Below are 20,213 nucleotides of genomic sequence, written 5' to 3'. Positions count from 1 at the left end.
AGGACAGTCATGATGCAGCGTCAGTGTGTTTGTTTAGTTTGAATTTGAGTAAATAAAAAAGTGTGTCAGTATAATCAATAAAGGCTTCAGTCCAGTTCACTGCAGAAAAACAAACATATCACAAAACAACACTCCGCTCTGTGCGTGTGTGTGTGTGTGTGTGTGTGTGTGTGTGTGTGTGTTTGTGTGTGTGTGTGTGTGTGTGTGTGTGTGTGCGTGAGCGTGTGTGTGTGCGAGAGTGTGTGAGTGAGTGTGTGCGTGTGTGTGTGTGTGTGTGTGTGTGCGTGTGCGGGTGTCTGTGTGTGTGTCTGTGTGTGTGCGTGTGTGTGCGTGTGTGTGTGTGTGTGTGTGTGTGTGTGTGTACTGCACAGCTAATGGTATCACAAATCTAGTACCTCCATTTTGAGTTTGGCTCTGACCAGCGCATGCTGACAAAATGTGGGTCATATCAACAGTCTGTTGATGCAAAACAAGCCAGATGTTTGGGGCCTGTGTCAGTATGCAGGACAGAAGCTGTCAAATCAAAAAATGAATTAATATGCCAATAAATTAAGTAAAACATTTTCATACAAACGATTAAAGTTTATTTATTTACTAATCACTTTCAATTGATCGGCAATTTATGATCAAGTTTTTTTTTTGACATATTTGGCATCTTCTCTAGTAAAGTAAAGATCTTTACTTTTATCATTTTCAAAGACTTCCCAAGTGATTTGAAAAACCGGTAAAACAATGAGCATTACAATATTTGAAGACTGCAGCTTTGAATAGAAGATTTTGATCTTTAATTTTTTTCTACTATTAAAACATCTTAATAGATTATTTTCACTTCTGTCTGTTATGTTCTCAGGTAGAACACATTAATTGAATTGATTAAATGTGAGTCAATTTAGTCAATACATCAGTGACACTACCTGACTTATGTCGGATTCACTCTAAAGAGTATAATGGTGTTAATATGTTATGCAGATTAAATGTCACTGTTTAACTTTAATTGAAATGTCATTCTAGGTTTGACGTTATGTTGGTCCCTATCCAGTTTCGAATCATTCCTCTCACACTGTACCTCACATCTTGATATACGCACTCTCTGTTCCCATTTTATTCTTTCATTTAAATTAAGATTCTGCATTTTCTGTCAGAAGCAATTCAGTGACATATTTCCAATATCTTCTGTTTCTGAATACACTGTCTCAGGCGGGACATTTATTTTATTTTATAAAACCTTTATTTTTACATGTTGGCTTGGTTTTGTTTTGGAAGTTACAAGGAGAAACATTACTGATTTAATAACGTCATCATTTGAAGGGACTTTAAATGAACATGCAGACATCCAAAGAGCTTTAGTCTTTTGTGATCCACTATGTGCTCCTACAGCCCATTAATGGTCTAATACATGAACTAAACCTGTCTTCTCTTTGAGCAGATCTTTTCTTCTATGCAAGATCGATGGATCTGAATCCTTTAAACCACTTTCTGCTCAATTATGGGAGAGCGTGACATGTTAAGTCCTTGTCCAATAATAACCTGTCAGGACTGACAGTGCTCATAGCTCACTGTAATTACAGGCCTTTCTGCAGACCTCATTAAGCCCCGGCTCCTTACCCCCATACTGCCCATACTGAACAGTTCTGCATAGATTGCCTGTAAATGGTGCAGGAGCTGTGACTGCAGCTCAATAAAAAACAGGTTCAATTATGACTGCGCCGTGTTTAAACATACTGATGTGCCGTGCCTCGCAAAGTGAAACACTTGAGGTTATGGATCAGTGAGATGTATTTCTTCACCTCTTTCTTCCATCTGTTTACCCACGGTGGATTCAGGTGTAAATGTTCCTTCACAAACATTTGACAGTGTGAACCAGCAGGTGAGTGAGAGTGTGTTTGTGTGTTTTCACAGGAACATGATGTTGAGACTCCTTACGGGATGCTGCATGTGGTGATCCGCGGGGCACCCAAAGGAAACAAGCCCGCTATTCTCACCTACCACGATGTGGGACTGAACCGTGAGTATTCAAAAAAAAATTAAAAAACATGTGTGCGTACTTATCAAAGGTGATAATTGGCCTGTATATCACTAAGTTCTTCCTGCCTTTAATAAACAAACCTCCACTTTTGAATTTCAGAGCTCCATATCGCCTGGTTATGAAAACAAAGATTACTTCATGTGTCAGAAACTGCTTATTAAAGTCTGTTTTAAACTCAAATAAATTACTGGATGAAAAATGATTACCAGTGGGCGGCTGTGGTTCAGTTGGTAGAGACGGTCGTCCCTCAACCTGAAGGTTGGGGGTTCGATCACCAGCTTCTGCAGCTACATGTCCAATGTTTACTTGGGCAAGACACTTAACCCCTAATTGCTCTGTTGCTTTGTCGTCATGAGTGTGTATGAATGGGATTAGTTACTTCTGATGGTCACTTAACTTAGCAGCCTCTGCTATCAGTGTGTGAATGGATGTGAATGGGTAGGTGTGACCTGCGGTGTAAAAGCGCTTTGAGTCAGATGATTAAATAAGTGCTATACAAGCTCAAATCCATTTATAGTATATAAAATCAGGTTGCCAATATTAGCAAATGGCAATTGAGATTGCTAAAATGAAGTCATAACCTTCTTATAACATTTTTTCCTCATGCTTTGTCATTATGATGAATTTCTCATGCATCATAACGAGACTTCTTGGGATACAAAGATCATTTTCAGCCTTATCAGAGTCTCTATCAGGTATATGGACTGTCAGAGTGTTGACCTTTATCATGTTCTAATGGCATTCTACAAAGTCACAGCACCCTCTTTGCGCCAGCTCTCAATACAAGCTGAGTGATCAATAATTGAATACAGTCAGTATACAGTAATGATAGACACCTGTGAATATGTGAGGAAGAATACAGTATGTGGAGTGAGCGGAGATGAAAACAGAATAAAAACTGTGAGAGGGAAAGAATGCTCTGAGCCAGACTTTGTCCTCGTGTGATCAGAGTCGACAAAAATAGAATTATGAAAAGATGAGGAGGCAAATGATGGGTGAGTGTGCGAGGCATCGATGAAATGTAGGTCAGAAAAACATCCTCCATCCTGCGGAGGGAGGTGGGGCGGGGCTGGCAGCACTGCGGTGCTGCGTGATGGGTGGAGGTGGGAAAGGGTTGGTGGGGGTTCGCAGGATAGCGTGTCAAGGACCAAAGATGATCCGTGCAGCTCTGCAAACTGCAGATATCTGGATTTTGTTGTCTGTCCTACTGCCCTTTTTTTAAAATTAAAATTATGTCACTAAGCTGATTTCCCTTTCCTCATAGGGAAATAGAAAAAGAAAAAATGCACATGAGGCAAACCAAATGTGCAAAAACAAGGTAGGAAAATGAAAAGTGCAAAGAAAGACAAGAAAGGAAACAAGATGGCAGTAATAAATCATGTAGAATATGATAGACCAAGGATACAACAGACATGAGCCTGCATTTTGCTGCTGCAGCAGAATCACAAGTCTATTAGTATTCATAGTCAGTTAGTAAATAGCTGGGCTGTGGCGCACCATCATTCAGGTTGGAGCAGAAAGCAAAGGATGAAAGGAGTCAAATTGGAAAAAGGGAAATTGTCAGGGAGTTTTTAGTTTCTATTCATAACAACTCCAGTGACTTGATGTAAGCACAGAACAAAGAGAGAGAGAAAAATGATAATTAGAAAAGACAATATGTGGAAGAAATGAAAACAGATAAACAGACAGTCAGAATGATTAAAGCATAGAGATGAAGAATCAGGAAATTCAGAAAAAGAAAGGGTAAGAGAGAGAGGCTTAAACGGAGACATAAAGAAAGTAACAGCGGGAGAAAGTAGGTCACAAAGTCAGTGGGAGTGCAGTCTGCGAGGGCCGTCCGATGATTCAGCATGTACCTCTGTCCTCACGTAGCATCTCTATTTACATAAACAGTTCCCAAACTGGCACCCTGCTGCACCGTGGCAGAGCGTCCACAGTCACCTCTCCTGACTCCCCTTACTTTTTTTTATCTCCAACCCAGTTGTCGTGCTAATTGGCCCGTTAAATGAAATCATCTGGAGCCCGAGGAGGAAACAATGTTGCTGCGTGGTTTCACCGAGTGTGACACACATGGGCTGGAAGTAGGACAACTGCAGAGCCCAGTGGGAGGAGGGCAAACAGAGGGCTGACATTTATTATACATGGAGCTATTTGAGAATGCAATGTTCAGACTTTTCTACACTGATTCACAAGATAGAATCAGAACGCTTATTTTAGAGAAACCCTCGTGAGTTCCCCTGAAAATAGATCCAATATCTTGTTCCTAGGAAAGACTAGATGTCCTTAGCTGTAAGTAACCTACTACACCATCACCAGTGGCAGATCCACAATTTTTTTAAAGGATGGGTAGGGCCTTACAGGAGCAATTACTAATGCAAGGGTGGAGCTTACCCTTTTTTTTGCCACTTAATACACATAATTTAACCATAAATATATCTAAAAGGTCGCCCGAATTTCTCCTCTGGGGATCAATAAAGTATTATCCTATCCTATCCTATATTCCGTTTGCTGTATTTTTCATGAATTAAAAAAGTAAAACAACTGATCGGACACAATTTAGTTGAATTCTTTGACAAATTTAAGTACTAACAAATTGAAAAGTACTATGTTGGAATGCAAAGACAAATACTTGCAGTATCTTGTAACACAGCCTTAATAGTTGATTTGAACAAAAGCCCCATCGCTGATGAGACACATGGCGTATTATGGTTTCGGATTTTTGGCTGGCCATTAAGATTACAATTCAATAATCACCTTAGTCCTAGTCCAAGGCTTCAAATTCTGACACAGTAGTTTCTGCTGCCACATCAGTTTGGAACTTGCAAAGCTTTGTGGATGTTTACAGCAAAGCTGTAGATAACAATGTATTTTTGACCTTCAAAATAAAGCGCCTAAGGCAGAGAGAGGACATATTTAAAACAAATAATCCTTCTTACGTCTCCAAAGCCGATACCCTACTCTGTTTTATTTACACGTTTCAAACTGAAGAGTAAAGGAACGCCTGGTGTGGAAACGATTTCCTGACTAACAACCATCAAACTGACCCCATGCAGCCCCTGGAAGCACAGCCAGGGTGTGCAGTGATAACCTGCTGACTTTATGCTCAGACAGATTTGATCCCACATTACTTCTTCGATTAACCATGAGGGAAAATCCTGGATTATCCATGGTGATGATAGGGTCTGATAACTTAAGATTCATCATTGAACAGTAGTTTACCTAGGATTTGGGGTGGAAAATAAAGAATTCAACATTTAGAACACCTTTTTTCTTTATCCAATTCTTCACTGCTAAAGCCCTTGACAGAATTTACTTTAAGATGTATTAGTTTTGTCCTTTCTTTGTTATAGAGGTGATCAGATCAGAAGCGGTATCAGATTTGTTGAAGCAGTCATTGACTGTTCCTCCTGGCACAGGATCAGGTGTACAGATGGTAACCTTCAAGCTCCTCACTGAGTGTGCTGCATATTTAATGTAATCACGTTCCTCTTCTCTCCATCCTCCTCCTCCTCCTCCTCCTCCTCCTCCTCCTCCTCACTGTGCCCTCTGTTCCTTCCTCCATCTTCTCCTCCCTGCCTGTCCTACAGACAAGCTGTGCTTCAACTCTTTCTTCAACAATGAGGACATGCAGGAGATCACAAAGCACTTTGTGGTTTGCCATGTGGACGCTCCTGGGCAGCAGATCGGAGCCTCACAGATGCCACAGGGGTAATAATCTTAAAACACATACACCAGAACAAAAACAATACAACTTGAAAGACACTACAAATCTAAAACCTGACGGGAAAAAGCAATTCCTTATTTATTGAAAAACCTTTTTATTTTTTTTATTTTACCAAATATTATCTTTAATATTATTATTATTTTAAAGTAAAATCATAAAAGACACATTAATAATTGCTTAAGCCATGTATTAGAAATAATAAATTGGTAGGATTAGATTTTTTTTTTTTTTTCATTTTGAGGAATGAAACTTTGAGGAATTGGACATTATAAAAAATGTCTGCCTCTTTCTTCACATTTTAGACTCTAATGTAACATTTTGGATTAATTTTTCCAAATTTAAAAAAAAGAGCCTCGTCCTTTTTTATTTCCTATTCTGAACTATGTTGACTTTATTCTCACTGTTTTTTTGTTTTTATTGGAGACATTCTAACTTCATTTGATTAAAACATATTTGATTAATCTGTTATGTTACCTGTGTCCTTTCTTACCACAGGTACCAGTACCCCACTATGGACCAGCTGGCCGGGATGCTGCCCACTGTGGTGCAGCACTTTGGGTTGGTGGTTTTTGCTTTTCAGTTCCACTTGTTGTCCACATTTATTCACAGAGCAGACTCAGCCATTGTTTGATAAGAGCCGTCTGCAGGGACATGATGTCCTCTTTCCACTTCACAAGCTGGCAAGCGCTACATGTCTCTTTCTCTTTATCCGCCCCCGTGTGTTACATACAAACATCCACATTCACTCACACAAATGCTTACAATATATGGGATTTATTTGGGTATACTATGTACGTTTCCAAGTCCATGAAGCTGCTCATATTTCTGAGCAGTGTCTGTAAATTATAAAGGAGATTTGTACAGTAAAAAATATACATACAATTACACAAATAACAAAATAGACAATATCCAGTGCAGGGAGCTTATTTGAAGCATCTCCCACATAATGTTCAAACATCACCAAAATGACCGGATAATAAAAAACAGGATGTGATCTGAGCTTGAGAAGCAGCAGCCGTTACTGAGCTGTACAACACTCAGCTCTGCAGAAACATGGATTTTAAACTGTGCTTCCAATAAAGCCAGTGATGTTATTTTTCAGTCTCTGTTGGGCATACCCACTTCTAAATCTCCTCTGAGTCACACCACTGATTGATTGACAATATTCAGTAGTATGCTGCATTTTTTTCTCCTGGGATGATGAAGGAATGACCCTCACTACTCTGTCTCTAATTGGCTAGTACACACAAACTAAACATGTAGGAGTAGTCTTACATTTCACTGTTTATAACAGAGGCTGTTTCTCCTCTGCTGGATGGAAAATGAAGAGTATACCTACTTATTTAGGCAACACTTCACCACTGAATAAATCGTACATGCAAGATTTTTCCATGATACTCTGTTATAATTCTTGAATTCATGTCTGATATCCTCATATAATAATGTTACCACATTATATCCATATAGCATTTTATTGTATCTTTTAACATCTCCTCTAACTGCCCAATGTCCTTTGTGTAGATTCAAGAGCATTGTGGGGATCGGAGTCGGAGCAGGAGCTTACATTCTGGCCAAGTTTGCAGTAAGTCATGTTGTGATAAATCTATCATGTACTGTTTCATGCACACATTACCTGTACACAGTGAGCCTAGTGCTGGTTCAAACATTCAGATGTGATATGTTGCTATGGTTTCCGCTTGCAGCTGATCTTCCCCGATATGGTGGAGGGTCTGGTGCTGCTCAACATCGACCCCAATGGCAAAGGCTGGATCGACTGGGCTGCCGCCAAGGTAAGGCTGTCTATTACTGTCAACTACTGCTTAGCTAAGGTTTATATACTGTATACTGTTAAATCCTAACATTAACAGTCTCAATGTGTTTGCCCCAGCTGTCAGGTCTGACCAGTGCTCTGCCTGATACTGTGCTGCCACACCTTTTCAGCCAGGTATATGGACTGTTTTAAATTCACTTCAATTACTTGTACTTCTTTCAAAAGTCACAACAAGGCAAGAAAAAAATGGTCTACGATCTTTACAGCGTCTGAGTGTAAATCTCTTTAGTATGCAAACAGAAAGAAAACATATTTTAATTAATATTTGTTTTTATTTTTATTTTTATTTTATTTGTAAGTTGAATGGAAAAGACCAATTAGATCACCAATTTATTAGAAAAAATCAGAACCTTTCAATCCATCTGTACATTTCTCAAGTGCTTGCTCAAACAATTTCCCCACCATAGTTTAACAATATGCTCAAGTCATTTACATAATCACAGCCCTTGTGGATTATCCTATGTTGGTAAAACATCACGTTCACTAAAACAAAGAACTAGTGAGCATAAGGGCTTCATAAGGAGAAAGAAGAACTAATTCCGAAGGTAGTTGAAAGTAGCTGTCCTTTCAACCAAACAATACATCCATGCATCCATTATCTATACCGCTATACCGCAGAGAAGTGGGGAACACCCTGGACTGGTCATCAGTCAATCACTGACACATAGAGACAGACAACCAGTCACACTCACATTCACACCTACGGCAATATAGAGTAACCAATTAATCTAACGAGCATACCTTTGGACTGTAGGAGGAAGCCGGAGTATCCGGAGAGAACCCAAGCATGGGAGAAAAGGCTCTTGTCCGAAAGGATTCGAACCAGAAACCTCCTCGCTGTGAGGCATCACCATGCAGCCCCAAAGCAAAACAAATAAATACAAACTTGAATCTTGAATGGAAAGTAGCAGAAAGAAGAAGAATCTTATATAATATGCCCCTCTTTCATAAGACATTAATAAGCAAAATATATAATAAAAAACTATTCAAATAAATTAGCTGCAGGCCAACACAGCCACTCACAGCCCCCTAGTAGATCCTCATTAACTATTCATGTTATACCATTCAAAGCAGATGACAAAATAATGTACGTGTCTCAACAACACAAGACAGACCAAAAACATAATCAACACATGACATCATATTTCCTCATCTTACTGGCTTTAATTATTCTATAACCTTTCATATTAAATGTAAAAAGTCTTTATTATCTTTAAAAATCTATATTCTTGTTTCTTTATAAATGCTCTGACCAGTTTGTGTTTGCTTCTTGCAGGAGGAGCTGATGAACAACACAGAGCTGGTGCAGAGCTACAGGCAGCAGATCAATAACACCGTCAACCAGTTCAACCTGCAGCTTTTCTGGAACATGTACAACGGGTGAAGAGAAAACCATTTCCCTACTCTTACTCTGCCTCACACACAGACTCACAACATAAACAAAGATTACATTTATCTCATCTTTTATAATCTCTCGTCTCGTCTCTTTCAGTCGGAGGGATCTGGAGATGAATCGCAGTGGGACTGTCCTCAACGCAAAGACTCTGAAGTAAGTCTGCACAAACAATTTCCTGATAAACACAACTCAGAAAGATTAAAGAAACAGACAAGTCTACGTCTTTTAACAAAAACAAGCCATAACAAAATTGTGCAGTGTTGTTTTCATTTTTATGAAATACACAATCTAAACAGAAAACTTCATCTTACTTTCCTGAAGCTAACTTGTAAGGATGAGTAGGAGTGCCCTTGTAAAAAAAAAGTGTTACCTAATGTTTACAATTTTTATATATTATGTCATTTATGCAGCGTAAATGACCAAATGTGAGTTTATCTTGTCAATTGAGGAAACTGCTTTACATCAGTGTATATTCTACACAATTACTGTAATTAGAAATAACATTTTGTTTCAAGAAAAGCACCCAAATATGTCTGTTTCCCCCCGTTTTTGAGGGATTTCATAGACCAAGACATGTTTAGAACAAAAATAATCCTTATTAGAACTTTGTAAATACAGGAAATAATACCCCTGTAAGTTAAAATAATACAGTATTCTACTTGTTCCTGCAGGTGTCCTGTGATGCTGGTTGTAGGAGACAATGCTCCTGCTGAGGAGGGAGTGGTGAGTACATCATCTCTCGAACTGAAACCGGCTTATCCACCAAGTTTCTCTTTTTATCTCATTGTGCTGAATCTGTTCCATCAGCTGTTCTCCCCTCGCCCTCACCTTGAACTTTCTAATAACTCTCTAATCGTCCCTCAAAGTAGTCCTGCCTCGAAGAAAAAGTCTATCTAAAGCTCTGAACACTGAACCCCCCCTCTTGCCCCTGTTCTTGTCCTGTTCACTAATTTATACTTGGCATGAAAACCCAGTTGGAGTTTGTTCTCGTTCAGTAAAACCGAAACAGGTCAGCCAGCAGAGACTCAGTTCACTCTGTGTACAACCCTGCTGCACCCCGGGGACTCAGTGTGTGTCTGTTCTGTCTCCGGCCGTCCATCTGTGTCTGTGTGCAACACTTGACTCTGATACTATAGGTGTGTGTGTGTGTGTCTGTGTGTGTGTGTCTGTGTGTGTGCCTGTGTGTGTGTGTGTGTGTGTGTGTCTGTGTGTCTGTGTGTTCTCTCTCGGGGCCAGATGGCCTCGCTCTGTCTCTGGGGTTTCCTAGTTTGAAGTGGCCTAGATATTTATGCTTCTGCACCAGTTAATCTGCTCATGTTAAAAATTGAAATCAAATCAGTCCTCTGTTGGATGGAGGGATGTGGAGGAGGTTCAACGAGAGAGGGCCGGCCGGGAGGAGGTTATAAAACATCTTGGAAAGACAGAAAGATGAAGGGATGGAATGTGACAGAGGGATGGGGGGAAGTAATGTGAGGAAGCAAGAGACATAAACAAAGGTTGTTTTTATTCAATATGACGGATGGAGGTCACATTAATATTTTATATCCGCTCATATTACGGCTGCTGTGTTTGCTCATGAAACATTCTTTTACATGGAGTTAGACGCTCACAGAAGAAAGGGAATTTGTGCAAAGATGCATATGTTAGACTTATATGTGCACATTTGGAAACGTAATTATAAATATTATGTCATAATATTTAAATCTAGATGTTGCACAGCACTTAAGATATTAAGAAAATATTTGATAAGAAGAGAATTCTTAAATGCACATCTACGTGGAGTCATGCTTTACATGTACGGGCAGTAAAATATGTAATCTTGAAGTCTGCTGTAGGATTAAACATTCAAAGCAGCAGCGAGAAAAAAACATGTCTGTGTCGTCTCTGAGTCCACAAATGTGAGCTGTCATGTATGTTTGCATCTGTCTGACTGTTTGCTGTGTGTGTGTGTGTGTGTGTGTGTGTGTGTGTGTGTGTGTGTGTGTGTGTGTGTGTGTGTGTGTGTGTGTGTGTGTGTGTGTGTGTGTGCGTGTGTGTGTGCATGTGTCTGTCTGCCTAGTGAGTGTATGTTTTCATCAGTCTGTCTGCTGTGTGTGTGTGTGTATATGTTTGTCTCTGTCTGTGTGTGCACACTGCAGCTCTCAGCCTGCTGGAGTGACTCATCTCTGCAGCACACTGCAGTATCTGGGTCACTCACATACACACACAGGATAATATGGATTCCATATAATAATACAATATAATCTAAAGATCCAGCACATAACACACAGTTCCTTCTTCTACTGCTAAATATGAAGTACAACACTCTTTACACACTTTATTGCTGCAGTATTCACTTCAACCTGCTGTTGTTTTTTTTCTCTAGGTGGAGTGCAACTCCAAACTGGACCCAACCAACACCACCTTCCTAAAGGTAACTGTTTGTCCCCATCTGACCTACGCCTACTTCATCAGTGGACAGTCAAATTATTCAAATTTGTCATTCAAATACAAATTATACAAATTTAAATAGTATCCATTTTGTACATGCACAGAATAATCCTAATCCCCCCCAAAAGGTTCACCAGAGGATTGCCCTCTTTCAACATTTTAAATAGTTCACAGCAGAATGTATACTGGACAGCTTAGTGCAGTTTTGGTAAAAACAACACTCAATAATGAACTTTTTAAATTTTAAATCTTCAAAGGCCTAAAGGCACATCCTTAGAAGTGTACCAATTAGCTTTTATTGAAAGAAACGCAATCAACCCACCAAAAGTTTAAAGATGGATGTTTGGTCAGTAACCCTAGACTTTGGCTTGAGGTAAGTAAGATCCTCATCGTGTCATAAGAGTTTCTAAATACGGCCGACACGTCAAATAAACAACATTATGTTTGACTTCTTAGAATTAATCTTGTTGAGAAACGTTTCACTATTGTTGTGTTTTGGATGTGCAGCAATAACTAACATGAGGTCGACAGCGTGCCTTAACCTAAAGGCACCAAAAACAGCATGGCCGTAAGAAAAATATTACTTGTTAAATTGAAATAAATTATGTATGTACATATGTTTGGTTACCAACGTAAAAGACATAATAATAACGTCTATTGGCTACATATGGACATCATACACTGATCTCTGGTTGGAAATTCCCAATTAATCCCCCTTACCACCATCCTTGACTTAAGGGGCATCTCAAAACACCAAACACAGCATCCATGACTAGACCAGGACTCACAGCGGTATATTTAAAAGTGTTGTGTTGTTCAAGTGAAGACGACCTAAACTATAATCTTTACATTAAGTTATTGCATGTGGTGTTTAAAATTTAAAAACAAAATAAAAAGATATAATATGATGATCAGAAAAACAACTTGTCAGCAAAATAAGGCAAGAAAAGAAAGTGGGAGATTGGGTGATATATATATTTATCATTTAAGTGTATTGTGCTCTGTCCTCTCATGACAGATGGCTGACTCTGGTGGACTTCCTCAGCTCACACAGGTAACACAAAGGCTGCCAAAAACATCATAATCTATATATCAAAATCAAGACAGACCTCAAATCTCCAGTTTGTGAGTTTGTTTCTTCAAAATTCAGTAAACTGAACTCTCACAATTTGTTTTCCAGCCTGGCAAGCTGACCGAAGCCTTCAAGTACTTCCTGCAGGGAATGGGCTACAGTGAGTATCTTTATAAACAGACAGTAGTTAATGAGAGTATATTTTTAATATGTATGTGTATGTGTTTGCCCTTGTTGTACTTTCTGATACATAGTCTGTGTCTACATACAATTGCTGTTGTAATATCTGTATTGTGATGTCATGTAAATCATTCAGAGGGACGTACGTTGTGTTAATATTGCCCTCTGTCTCCCTTGCCCCGTTCTCTCAGTCGCTTATGTGAAGGATCGGAGGTTGAGTGGAGGGCCAGGTACTTCCTCCTCCTCCTCCTCCTCCTCGTTCACCTCTGACCTCCTGTTGCTGCCCTGTTCAATGACATTGGCATTTTCAAATTTATTTTTTAAGTCTTTGTTTATTAATACAATGTTCTGGGCTGTTATGAAATTTTTACTTTCGCTATCATTCAGGTGTTTTTTTTAATTCTCAGCACTTTGAAACCCCATCTTTTTTTTCTTTTTTTTCTAAATAATTTTTCCTCCAAACGGAAAAATATATTACCGTTACTTCCCCTCTCCTCATTCCTTTGCCATTGCATCTCCAATACTGCTCTTTGCATGGCCTTGAGCTAGCTTTGAGCAACACCTTTTGTATTGAGTTGATAATAGATGAGCATGTCTTCAAATGGAGAATAAATGTTTAAGGTTTTTAAATGAGAATGACCAACAAACTGAAAAACGTCATTCTTGTCATCAGTTGAGAACTTTAAAAAACGAGAAATACAAAAACAAGAACTGTTCTGACAGAAAATAAGTACAAAACTAAAATAGTCCTCAGGGTTTTTCAGATTCTGTGCTCAAATATGAAGCCTTAACACACACATATGTATATGCACACAGTATGAAGCTTTACATTATGTACAAGTGACAGTCAGGATAATCCCCCTGGGCTACATGTTTGAAATTTATGTTGCACACAAACAAAAACTTGTCAACTCCAATGACATTTAAAAAAAATCAGAACAAGAATCACAAAACAATGACTTTGACTGATAAAACACTTTAAAGCTGGCACAAGTAGCTGCAAGTAGCCAGTGATCACTCATACATAAACATTTAGAAACAAAATCTGTCTTGATATAAAAATGTACAGTTTACTTTACTTTACTTATTAGTAATGTCAGTGTTGAAAGACTAAGGGTTTATACATAACCCACAATTCAGTAGTCACATTACTATAAAACAACACAACTACTCATGCATTTTTCATGTTTAAATTCACAGTGTTTTGAAAGAGATGCTATTCCTTATTAATAACAAAGTATTATTATTATGTCTTTATTTAAACTTGAATATCATTGAGAGCATAGCCCTCATTTACAATGACGTCGAGCAGGATAAACAATGAAAAATAACAAACATACATATACATATATATGTACACAAAGGATACCTTAACAAAAAGGCCTTCTTTGTAAAGATCCTTTCATTTTAGTCTATTATAGGAAAAATCCACTTTTAAAGTGTTTTTGAACATATATTTGGTTAACCTGAGTTTCTACCGACCCACAAAATGTGAAATAAACCCATCCAGTCCTTTGTTTGTGGTCTGCAGAAGTCTTACAACACAGATAAAATGCTCTGATTAAAATTTGCTCTCCTTGCGATGTCACACTGGGATTCTGGTAAAAAAAAAAAAAATTAAAAAAAAAAACCTCCCCTCCCCTGATATCTCCACCCATGGACTCCACCCCCAGCTTAGAGCAAAACTTTTGCGCAGGTCAGCCATTTTTTTTCTCATTAGTGAAGGAGTGATGTCCAACAGGAAAACTCAGGGGGAGCCTCATTGCATTTAAAGAGACACACACACCAAAACTGAGAGTTCTGAGAGAGCTGGTTTATACAGGGTCACACACCTCCTCCGATGCTTGATTCACAGCACAGATGTTTCATTTAGACCACAGGGGACTGTTTGAAAATGTGGAAAAGGGGGATAATATGTCCTCTTTAATGACACTCTGAGCCTGTCAGTGTCAAAACAAGGACTTGAAAATCCAACCACAGGTATAAGTTTGCATCCATCACAGACTGTTCTTAAGCTGGTGGCAAAATGATCGACTCGAGCAGTTCTAAAGGTTTTTGTTACTATGAGTCATTTATCAATCAATCAATCAATCAATCAATCAATCAATCAATCAATCAACCAATCTTTAATTCATAACAAATGTTATCTCAAGACACTTAACAAAAAGAGCGGGTAAAATACATTAGTCAAAAGACCCCAAAAATTGCAATAACCCTGGTTTAAAATGGAAATCAGATTAATTCATGGAGTTTTAATGAATCACTCCTGACATAGAAAAAGGCAGTTGACAATCTTATCTCAAGGTTCACTTATTGCATAATTCATGATGACTAAATATGATTTTATTTTAGGGGAGTTCTGCTCATATAGGACTATGAGGCGTAAAGCCACATACTGAGCCCTGAGGTTCTCCTGTGCATGATGCTGACAATGTGTTGCAGACACATTCACAGCTTTTAAGAGCATCCTGCATCTCTCACAGCTACAGTGAGCCACACAGCTACAAAAAAAAAGAAAAATCTTTATCCTCCACAAAAGCATGTACTACCCACATTTCCCCAACATTATCCAATCACGCAGATTTTTCCCCACAGTATAGTGTAATGTTTAATTCTTGTCTCGCACCCTTTCCCCTCCTCTCCCTCCTTAGTGCCCTCTGCCAGTATGACTCGCCTAGCTCGCTCAAGGACGGCCTCCCTGAACAGCGCCAGCTCCATGGATGGCTCTCGCTCTCGGGCCTGCACCCATTCTGACAGCAGCGAGGGAGTTGGGACGGTCACCCATACCATGGAGGTTTCCTGCTGAGGAGTTAGACTGCCATAACGAGAGGGAGGGAGGGGGTAGAGAGATGGAGAGAGGGCTGGGGAGAGATGTCGGTAAAAGGGGAGGTGGGCTGGGTGAATGGAGTTAGACATGGTGGAGGGTAAACTAATTCAGTAACATGAGGAAAGCTTGTAAGAAGGTGGAAACAGCTCTCTCTGTCCTTATCTAGCTCCTCCATTATCCCTTTGACTGCCGTCTCCTTCTCTCCACTGTAAAATACCATATGTATTACAACTAACACCCCGACCACCCCTGTCACCCAGCACTTCAAGATTTAGGCATCTGTTTTTGTTCTTAAGTGTCATTCTTGTGTTTGCTAAATGTCTCCTCAATCTTTGCCACCCCTTTTTGACCCCCACTCCTCACTCAAACACACACACACACACACACACACACACACACACACACACACACACACACACACACACACAAAAAAGCATCATTGTCTGTCAGAATTCAAACCACAATTTACCATTATAAGCTGCTGTTGTAAGCATTGTAGGAAAACTCTTTCAGAGACGATGAAACTAGAGGACACAGAGAGGAAAACAGAACTTTCTGAGAGTAGAACATAATGAAAAATAGTTGTGTGCTTTGCAAGATGTTTATGATTTTTCTGTTGTATGGATCACATGTGAGTATCTCTCTCTCTGTTGCTTATACAAATGGTTATTTCCTCTCCAAACGTGGCAGGTGAGCATCAGACGGGTTGTGTCCAGTTTTACAGACAGCAGAACACGGCCAGTTGTAGCTGAGTGCACCTGTAGTGCTTAGAGAGAGCTGTTAGCTAGTACACATCGCTCATTTAAAGTTGCACTTGGTAAGATTTAGTTGATTAAAACTTGTTAACTACAATTAGAATGTGAAATTAGAATATTATTAGTAAACATAGGTGTGTTCAAGACTAGGGTGGACCTGGATGGACCTACTTTTAAAATAAATTACATTTGCTTCATTTAAATACCAAAAATACACCTTTGTATTTTCCATTTTGGTAATAATATTTTGAGTCTTACTCTTGAGGACAGTCACAGATCTTTATGTTTGTAGTATGTGATACACAATCCGAGGCCATAGTTTGTAAGATACTGATCGGATATTAAGCCCAGGTCGCCAGTCATAAGCGCACTGAAACCTAGCCACTACACCACCAGGGAGCTACTTCTTCTGTTTGTTTTCTTCTTCCTTTTACTCTAATAATCTATTTGTGGTATGGCCAAAGTACAACCAAACCACTTGTTTGAATAATCCTCATTTTAAGCAAGACGGCAATCTGTGATTTGTGAGCCACTGGAGTCCATTGGTTGCTTAGCATCAAATGTGATAACACTTACAATGGAATGTAGCCAATGTAGCAGGAAGTACCCATGAAGCACTTGGTCAGCATGCAGAGCAGATGTTCACAGAAAGTTAGCACTCTCCTGTAATCACTTTTTTTTTTTTTACAATAATGGACCTTACTAAATGATTGAATTACCAAAAAGAAAAAAACATGTATGGGCTTAATAGTTTCATAATGCTTGTACTCAATGTAGCATGTAACCTGAGGGTGTTAGGCCTTTAAGAGGAATACTATTTAATCTGTATGAGTTCAAATGACAAAGTGAGGATATTATACTTATCACAGTAACCAGAAAACAGCTTACAATATAATACTGTTATCTAAAAGATGAATCTAAACAAAGTAGTCTATGGTACGTGTACAGTAAGTGGTCCATCCAGACTCAAAAAGGGTACATGAGGTTATAATTTTAAAAAGTCCATTTAGAGCAACATCAGTGCAATGTTGCTGAGTGCAGCTTTAAGCTGTGTGTGTCATCTCATAATTCTAAGACAATCCACAACATGACTATAGAGTAGAAGAAGTATCTCTTAATATGTACATGCATGTGAATGTGAAAGTAATCTTAGGGCATTGTAGTATCTGGGTAGTCCAGTGTTAGGGCATTCTTCATTAGCACCTTGTTGGTGGTAAGTTAAATAGAGCCATAGATGCAAACTGCCATCACCAGTCTGTAACTGCAGCACGCATGAATGTGGTTCTGGCCATAATCGGTCGACTTTTGTGGTCTCTAACATGACAATCAGACTCTGACCCAAACCAAACCAGACCAGAGGGGCCGAGGCCGGAGCAGGCTGGCCCTGCAAACTCTCTTTGCGAGTCACTGCCTGTGCAGCTCACAGCAGACTTCCCTTACAGTGCAGAGCTCCTCTCTGTTGATGTACCAAAGCTCACCACACACACAGAAGTATCCACAATGACACAATACTGTATATGCCCATGCTTACACACATTTTTACACACCTTCTTGTTTAAGGATACATGTGCTGAGGGAACTAATCCAAAGACAAGACATAAATACACCCAATTCTCAAACAAGACAGAATCCATTGCTATTTAGTTAGATTGTGTTTTGCTGTCCTGTGTATCTATCCTCTTACTGCTGTAGTACATGTATAGAAATACAGTTTTAGACTAGTGTAGCTGTGTGCTTCAGTCTGCTATAAAACTGGACCACCTTGTCCACAGTGATCAGAGTTGGGGGTCTCCTGGTTTTTGGCTAAGTAATGTACAGTGTTCATGTACCACAGTCACCTTTTCCCGTTTGAAGTTTTTTCAAAAAACCCCTTTGGTCCCCTGTCAGGAGGGGCGTAGCTTCCACTCTCTGAGGTGTGCGCTTTTTCTGAGGTGGCCTGTAAGGGGCGGGGCTTTTTTGGAGCCATTTGGGCGCCAAGCTCGGAATGTAGGGCAACCCCCAGCCACCTTTAAAAAAATAAACCCTTACCCCTAAAAACAAGGTGCCCCGGCTCTCACAGGCAAACCCAGTCGCACCCTAAAGGGCTATCAGCTGAAGTCACTTTTTTAAATGTTGGTTGTGTTATTCTTGTTTATGATCACCAGGGGGCCCAGGAGCACAGAAAAAGTCATAAATGACCTTTTTTTATTCTAGAAAGAGGAGGGATTATTGCCAAAAACACTGAGAGAGATTCTGACATGAAAATGAGGAATGAATGAATGTTTATGGGAAAGAATGTGACATAGTTGAAGCTCTAGAGTTTATTGTGGAATTGTTTAAAATATGTATTTTGGAAAAGGAGAAGTGATGAAAAGATTTTAAACTGTCAAATCCAAGACATCAGTCACTTCTTGCAGAACCTCACAGATGTATTTCAGGAACACTGATGTTTGCATGTAGCATATACAATAACCTCTCAGTGTTTTCTTTCTTCATTAGGCTCTTTTTTCACATCTAAACTCTGGTTTCCTCCTGTACAACTTCTCTCCATATTGCCTGGGGGCCCCTGAATGTATTTTGTCCCTATTTGAAGTGCTGTACAGTATTGTCAACCTACGACTCTTAGTATCCCCCTTCCCCCCTCTATGATTTGCACATTTATTCCTCCCCCCACATCTTTGACGTTTAATACTCAACAAGCAAACAAAGCTCCTTCCTCTTTCTCCTAAAGGTCTATCAAAGGTGAAGTTCAGTAGGGATTTGTGAAAGTCCACAGTAAGCTGGCATTCAATCCTTAGTCCTCTTTGCACTTGTAGATATTTTTAATTTTTAGAGCCGGTTTATCTGAATCTAACCCTCTTAACACTTCACTATTGTGTTCAAAATTTCAACACATTTATATTCCTCTTCCCTTCGACTTTTTGTCTTTTTAGGGGCAACAATAGGGTGTATCTTCATATTGGTATTAATGATATTGATTCCTGTGTACTACTATTCTTCTTACTGCCATTATGATTGATTTTTATTGAGCAATAAGTTCTCTTTTAAATCTTGTTTGGGTTGTTTCATATTGTGGGAGTCTTCCCTTGTTTCACATCAGTAGAAGGACTCTTACCTGCTCAGTTGTCATTCAGATGTGTAATGTAAAATTTAAATATATTATATATATTAATACATATACCAAGTAAGCTGTCTCTGTCCATGTACTGATCAAGTAACAAGTAAGAAATAAAGACTTTGTCTGAATTTGAAGGGTTTGCTGTCGTTTTGTTGAACCACTTTCACCTCATAATTCACGTCCCTGATTTCAGTTTGCACGGCCCTGAAATGATTTCACTGTTCTTGACACAGTTTGCACAGCTCTAATTAAAGTTTGTGCCGGTTCCCACTAAGTTTGCAGTGCTCTCATCTCATTTTGCATACCTTCCACCTTGGTGTGCAGCCCTCCAGACTCAGTTTGAAACGCTTTAACAGTCGTTTCAAGAGTTCTGACATCCATTTGTACATCTCTCATTTAAGTTTTCACATATCTCAATTCTGCTTGCACACCTCTTACTTCAGTTTTCACAGCTTTACAATAGTTTACACAGTTTTCCCCTTTGTTGCTCAAAGCAGCGAACTCCAGTGTTGAAAAATGAAGTCAAATCAGATAAATACCTGTATATAATCTTAAGAATAACAGCAATTAAACTATGTTATGTTTATTTGTTATCAGGCGGTCTTAAAGAGCCTAATCATGTATGGTATCACAGCATGGTTTGGCAACCTGTCTGTGCAGTTAAAAACCAAACTGATCCGATTAATTCAGACTTCATAATAAATGAAAGGAGCTAAACTTCACACATCCCTGCAGACTGTTTTTGAACAGGCTACTCTAAGGCAAGCGTGTAAGATTGTCAGTGACCCATCACATGTTCTACATCCAGAGCGTTCTCTGGTAAGAGTTTCAGAGTTCCCTGTTGTAGACTGAAATTTTTTATTTAAACATTTATT

General features: G+C 39.2%; 1 protein-coding gene and 1 long non-coding RNA gene across 10 annotated transcripts in view; one reads left to right on the top strand and one right to left on the bottom strand.

Annotated features, from left to right (window-relative positions):
• ndrg4 (NDRG family member 4) overlaps positions 1–15,886 on the top strand; it is a 56,482-nt gene extending 40,596 nt beyond the window's left edge. For 7 of the 9 annotated variants that reach the window (XM_065956733.1, XM_020652762.3, XM_020652760.3 and 4 more), the window contains 14 exons: positions 1,900–2,005; positions 5,614–5,734; positions 6,246–6,308; positions 7,272–7,332; positions 7,454–7,540; positions 7,639–7,695; positions 8,858–8,961; positions 9,074–9,130; positions 9,649–9,700; positions 11,343–11,390; positions 12,426–12,461; positions 12,588–12,639; positions 12,851–12,889; positions 15,311–15,886. In XM_065956733.1, the coding sequence (XP_065812805.1) occupies positions 1,900–2,005; positions 5,614–5,734; positions 6,246–6,308; positions 7,272–7,332; positions 7,454–7,540; positions 7,639–7,695; positions 8,858–8,961; positions 9,074–9,130; positions 9,649–9,700; positions 11,343–11,390; positions 12,426–12,461; positions 12,588–12,639; positions 12,851–12,889; positions 15,311–15,465 (1,038 nt within the window). In that variant the 3' untranslated portion in view covers positions 15,466–15,886. The remainder of the gene's footprint in view (positions 1–1,899; positions 2,006–5,613; positions 5,735–6,245; positions 6,309–7,271; positions 7,333–7,453; positions 7,541–7,638; positions 7,696–8,857; positions 8,962–9,073; positions 9,131–9,648; positions 9,701–11,342; positions 11,391–12,425; positions 12,462–12,587; positions 12,640–12,850; positions 12,890–15,310) is intronic. The other 2 variants (XM_020652757.2, XM_065956735.1) reach the window with 1 other exon arrangement.
• LOC136179684 (uncharacterized) lies at positions 15,757–16,015 on the bottom strand. The gene is made up of 2 exons (XR_010666643.1): positions 15,874–16,015; positions 15,757–15,841 (listed from the first exon to the last, which is right to left on the bottom strand). It is a non-coding gene; the product is annotated as an uncharacterized lncRNA (long non-coding RNA).
• Between the last annotated feature and the right edge of the window lie 4,198 nt (positions 16,016–20,213).

Source organism: Labrus bergylta, chromosome 7 (genome assembly GCF_963930695.1).
Source record: "Labrus bergylta chromosome 7, fLabBer1.1, whole genome shotgun sequence".
NCBI classification, from domain to species: domain Eukaryota; kingdom Metazoa; phylum Chordata; class Actinopteri; order Labriformes; family Labridae; genus Labrus; species Labrus bergylta.
Note: the sequence above shows the minus strand (reverse complement) of the source record. Positions and strands in the feature narration are given on the sequence as shown.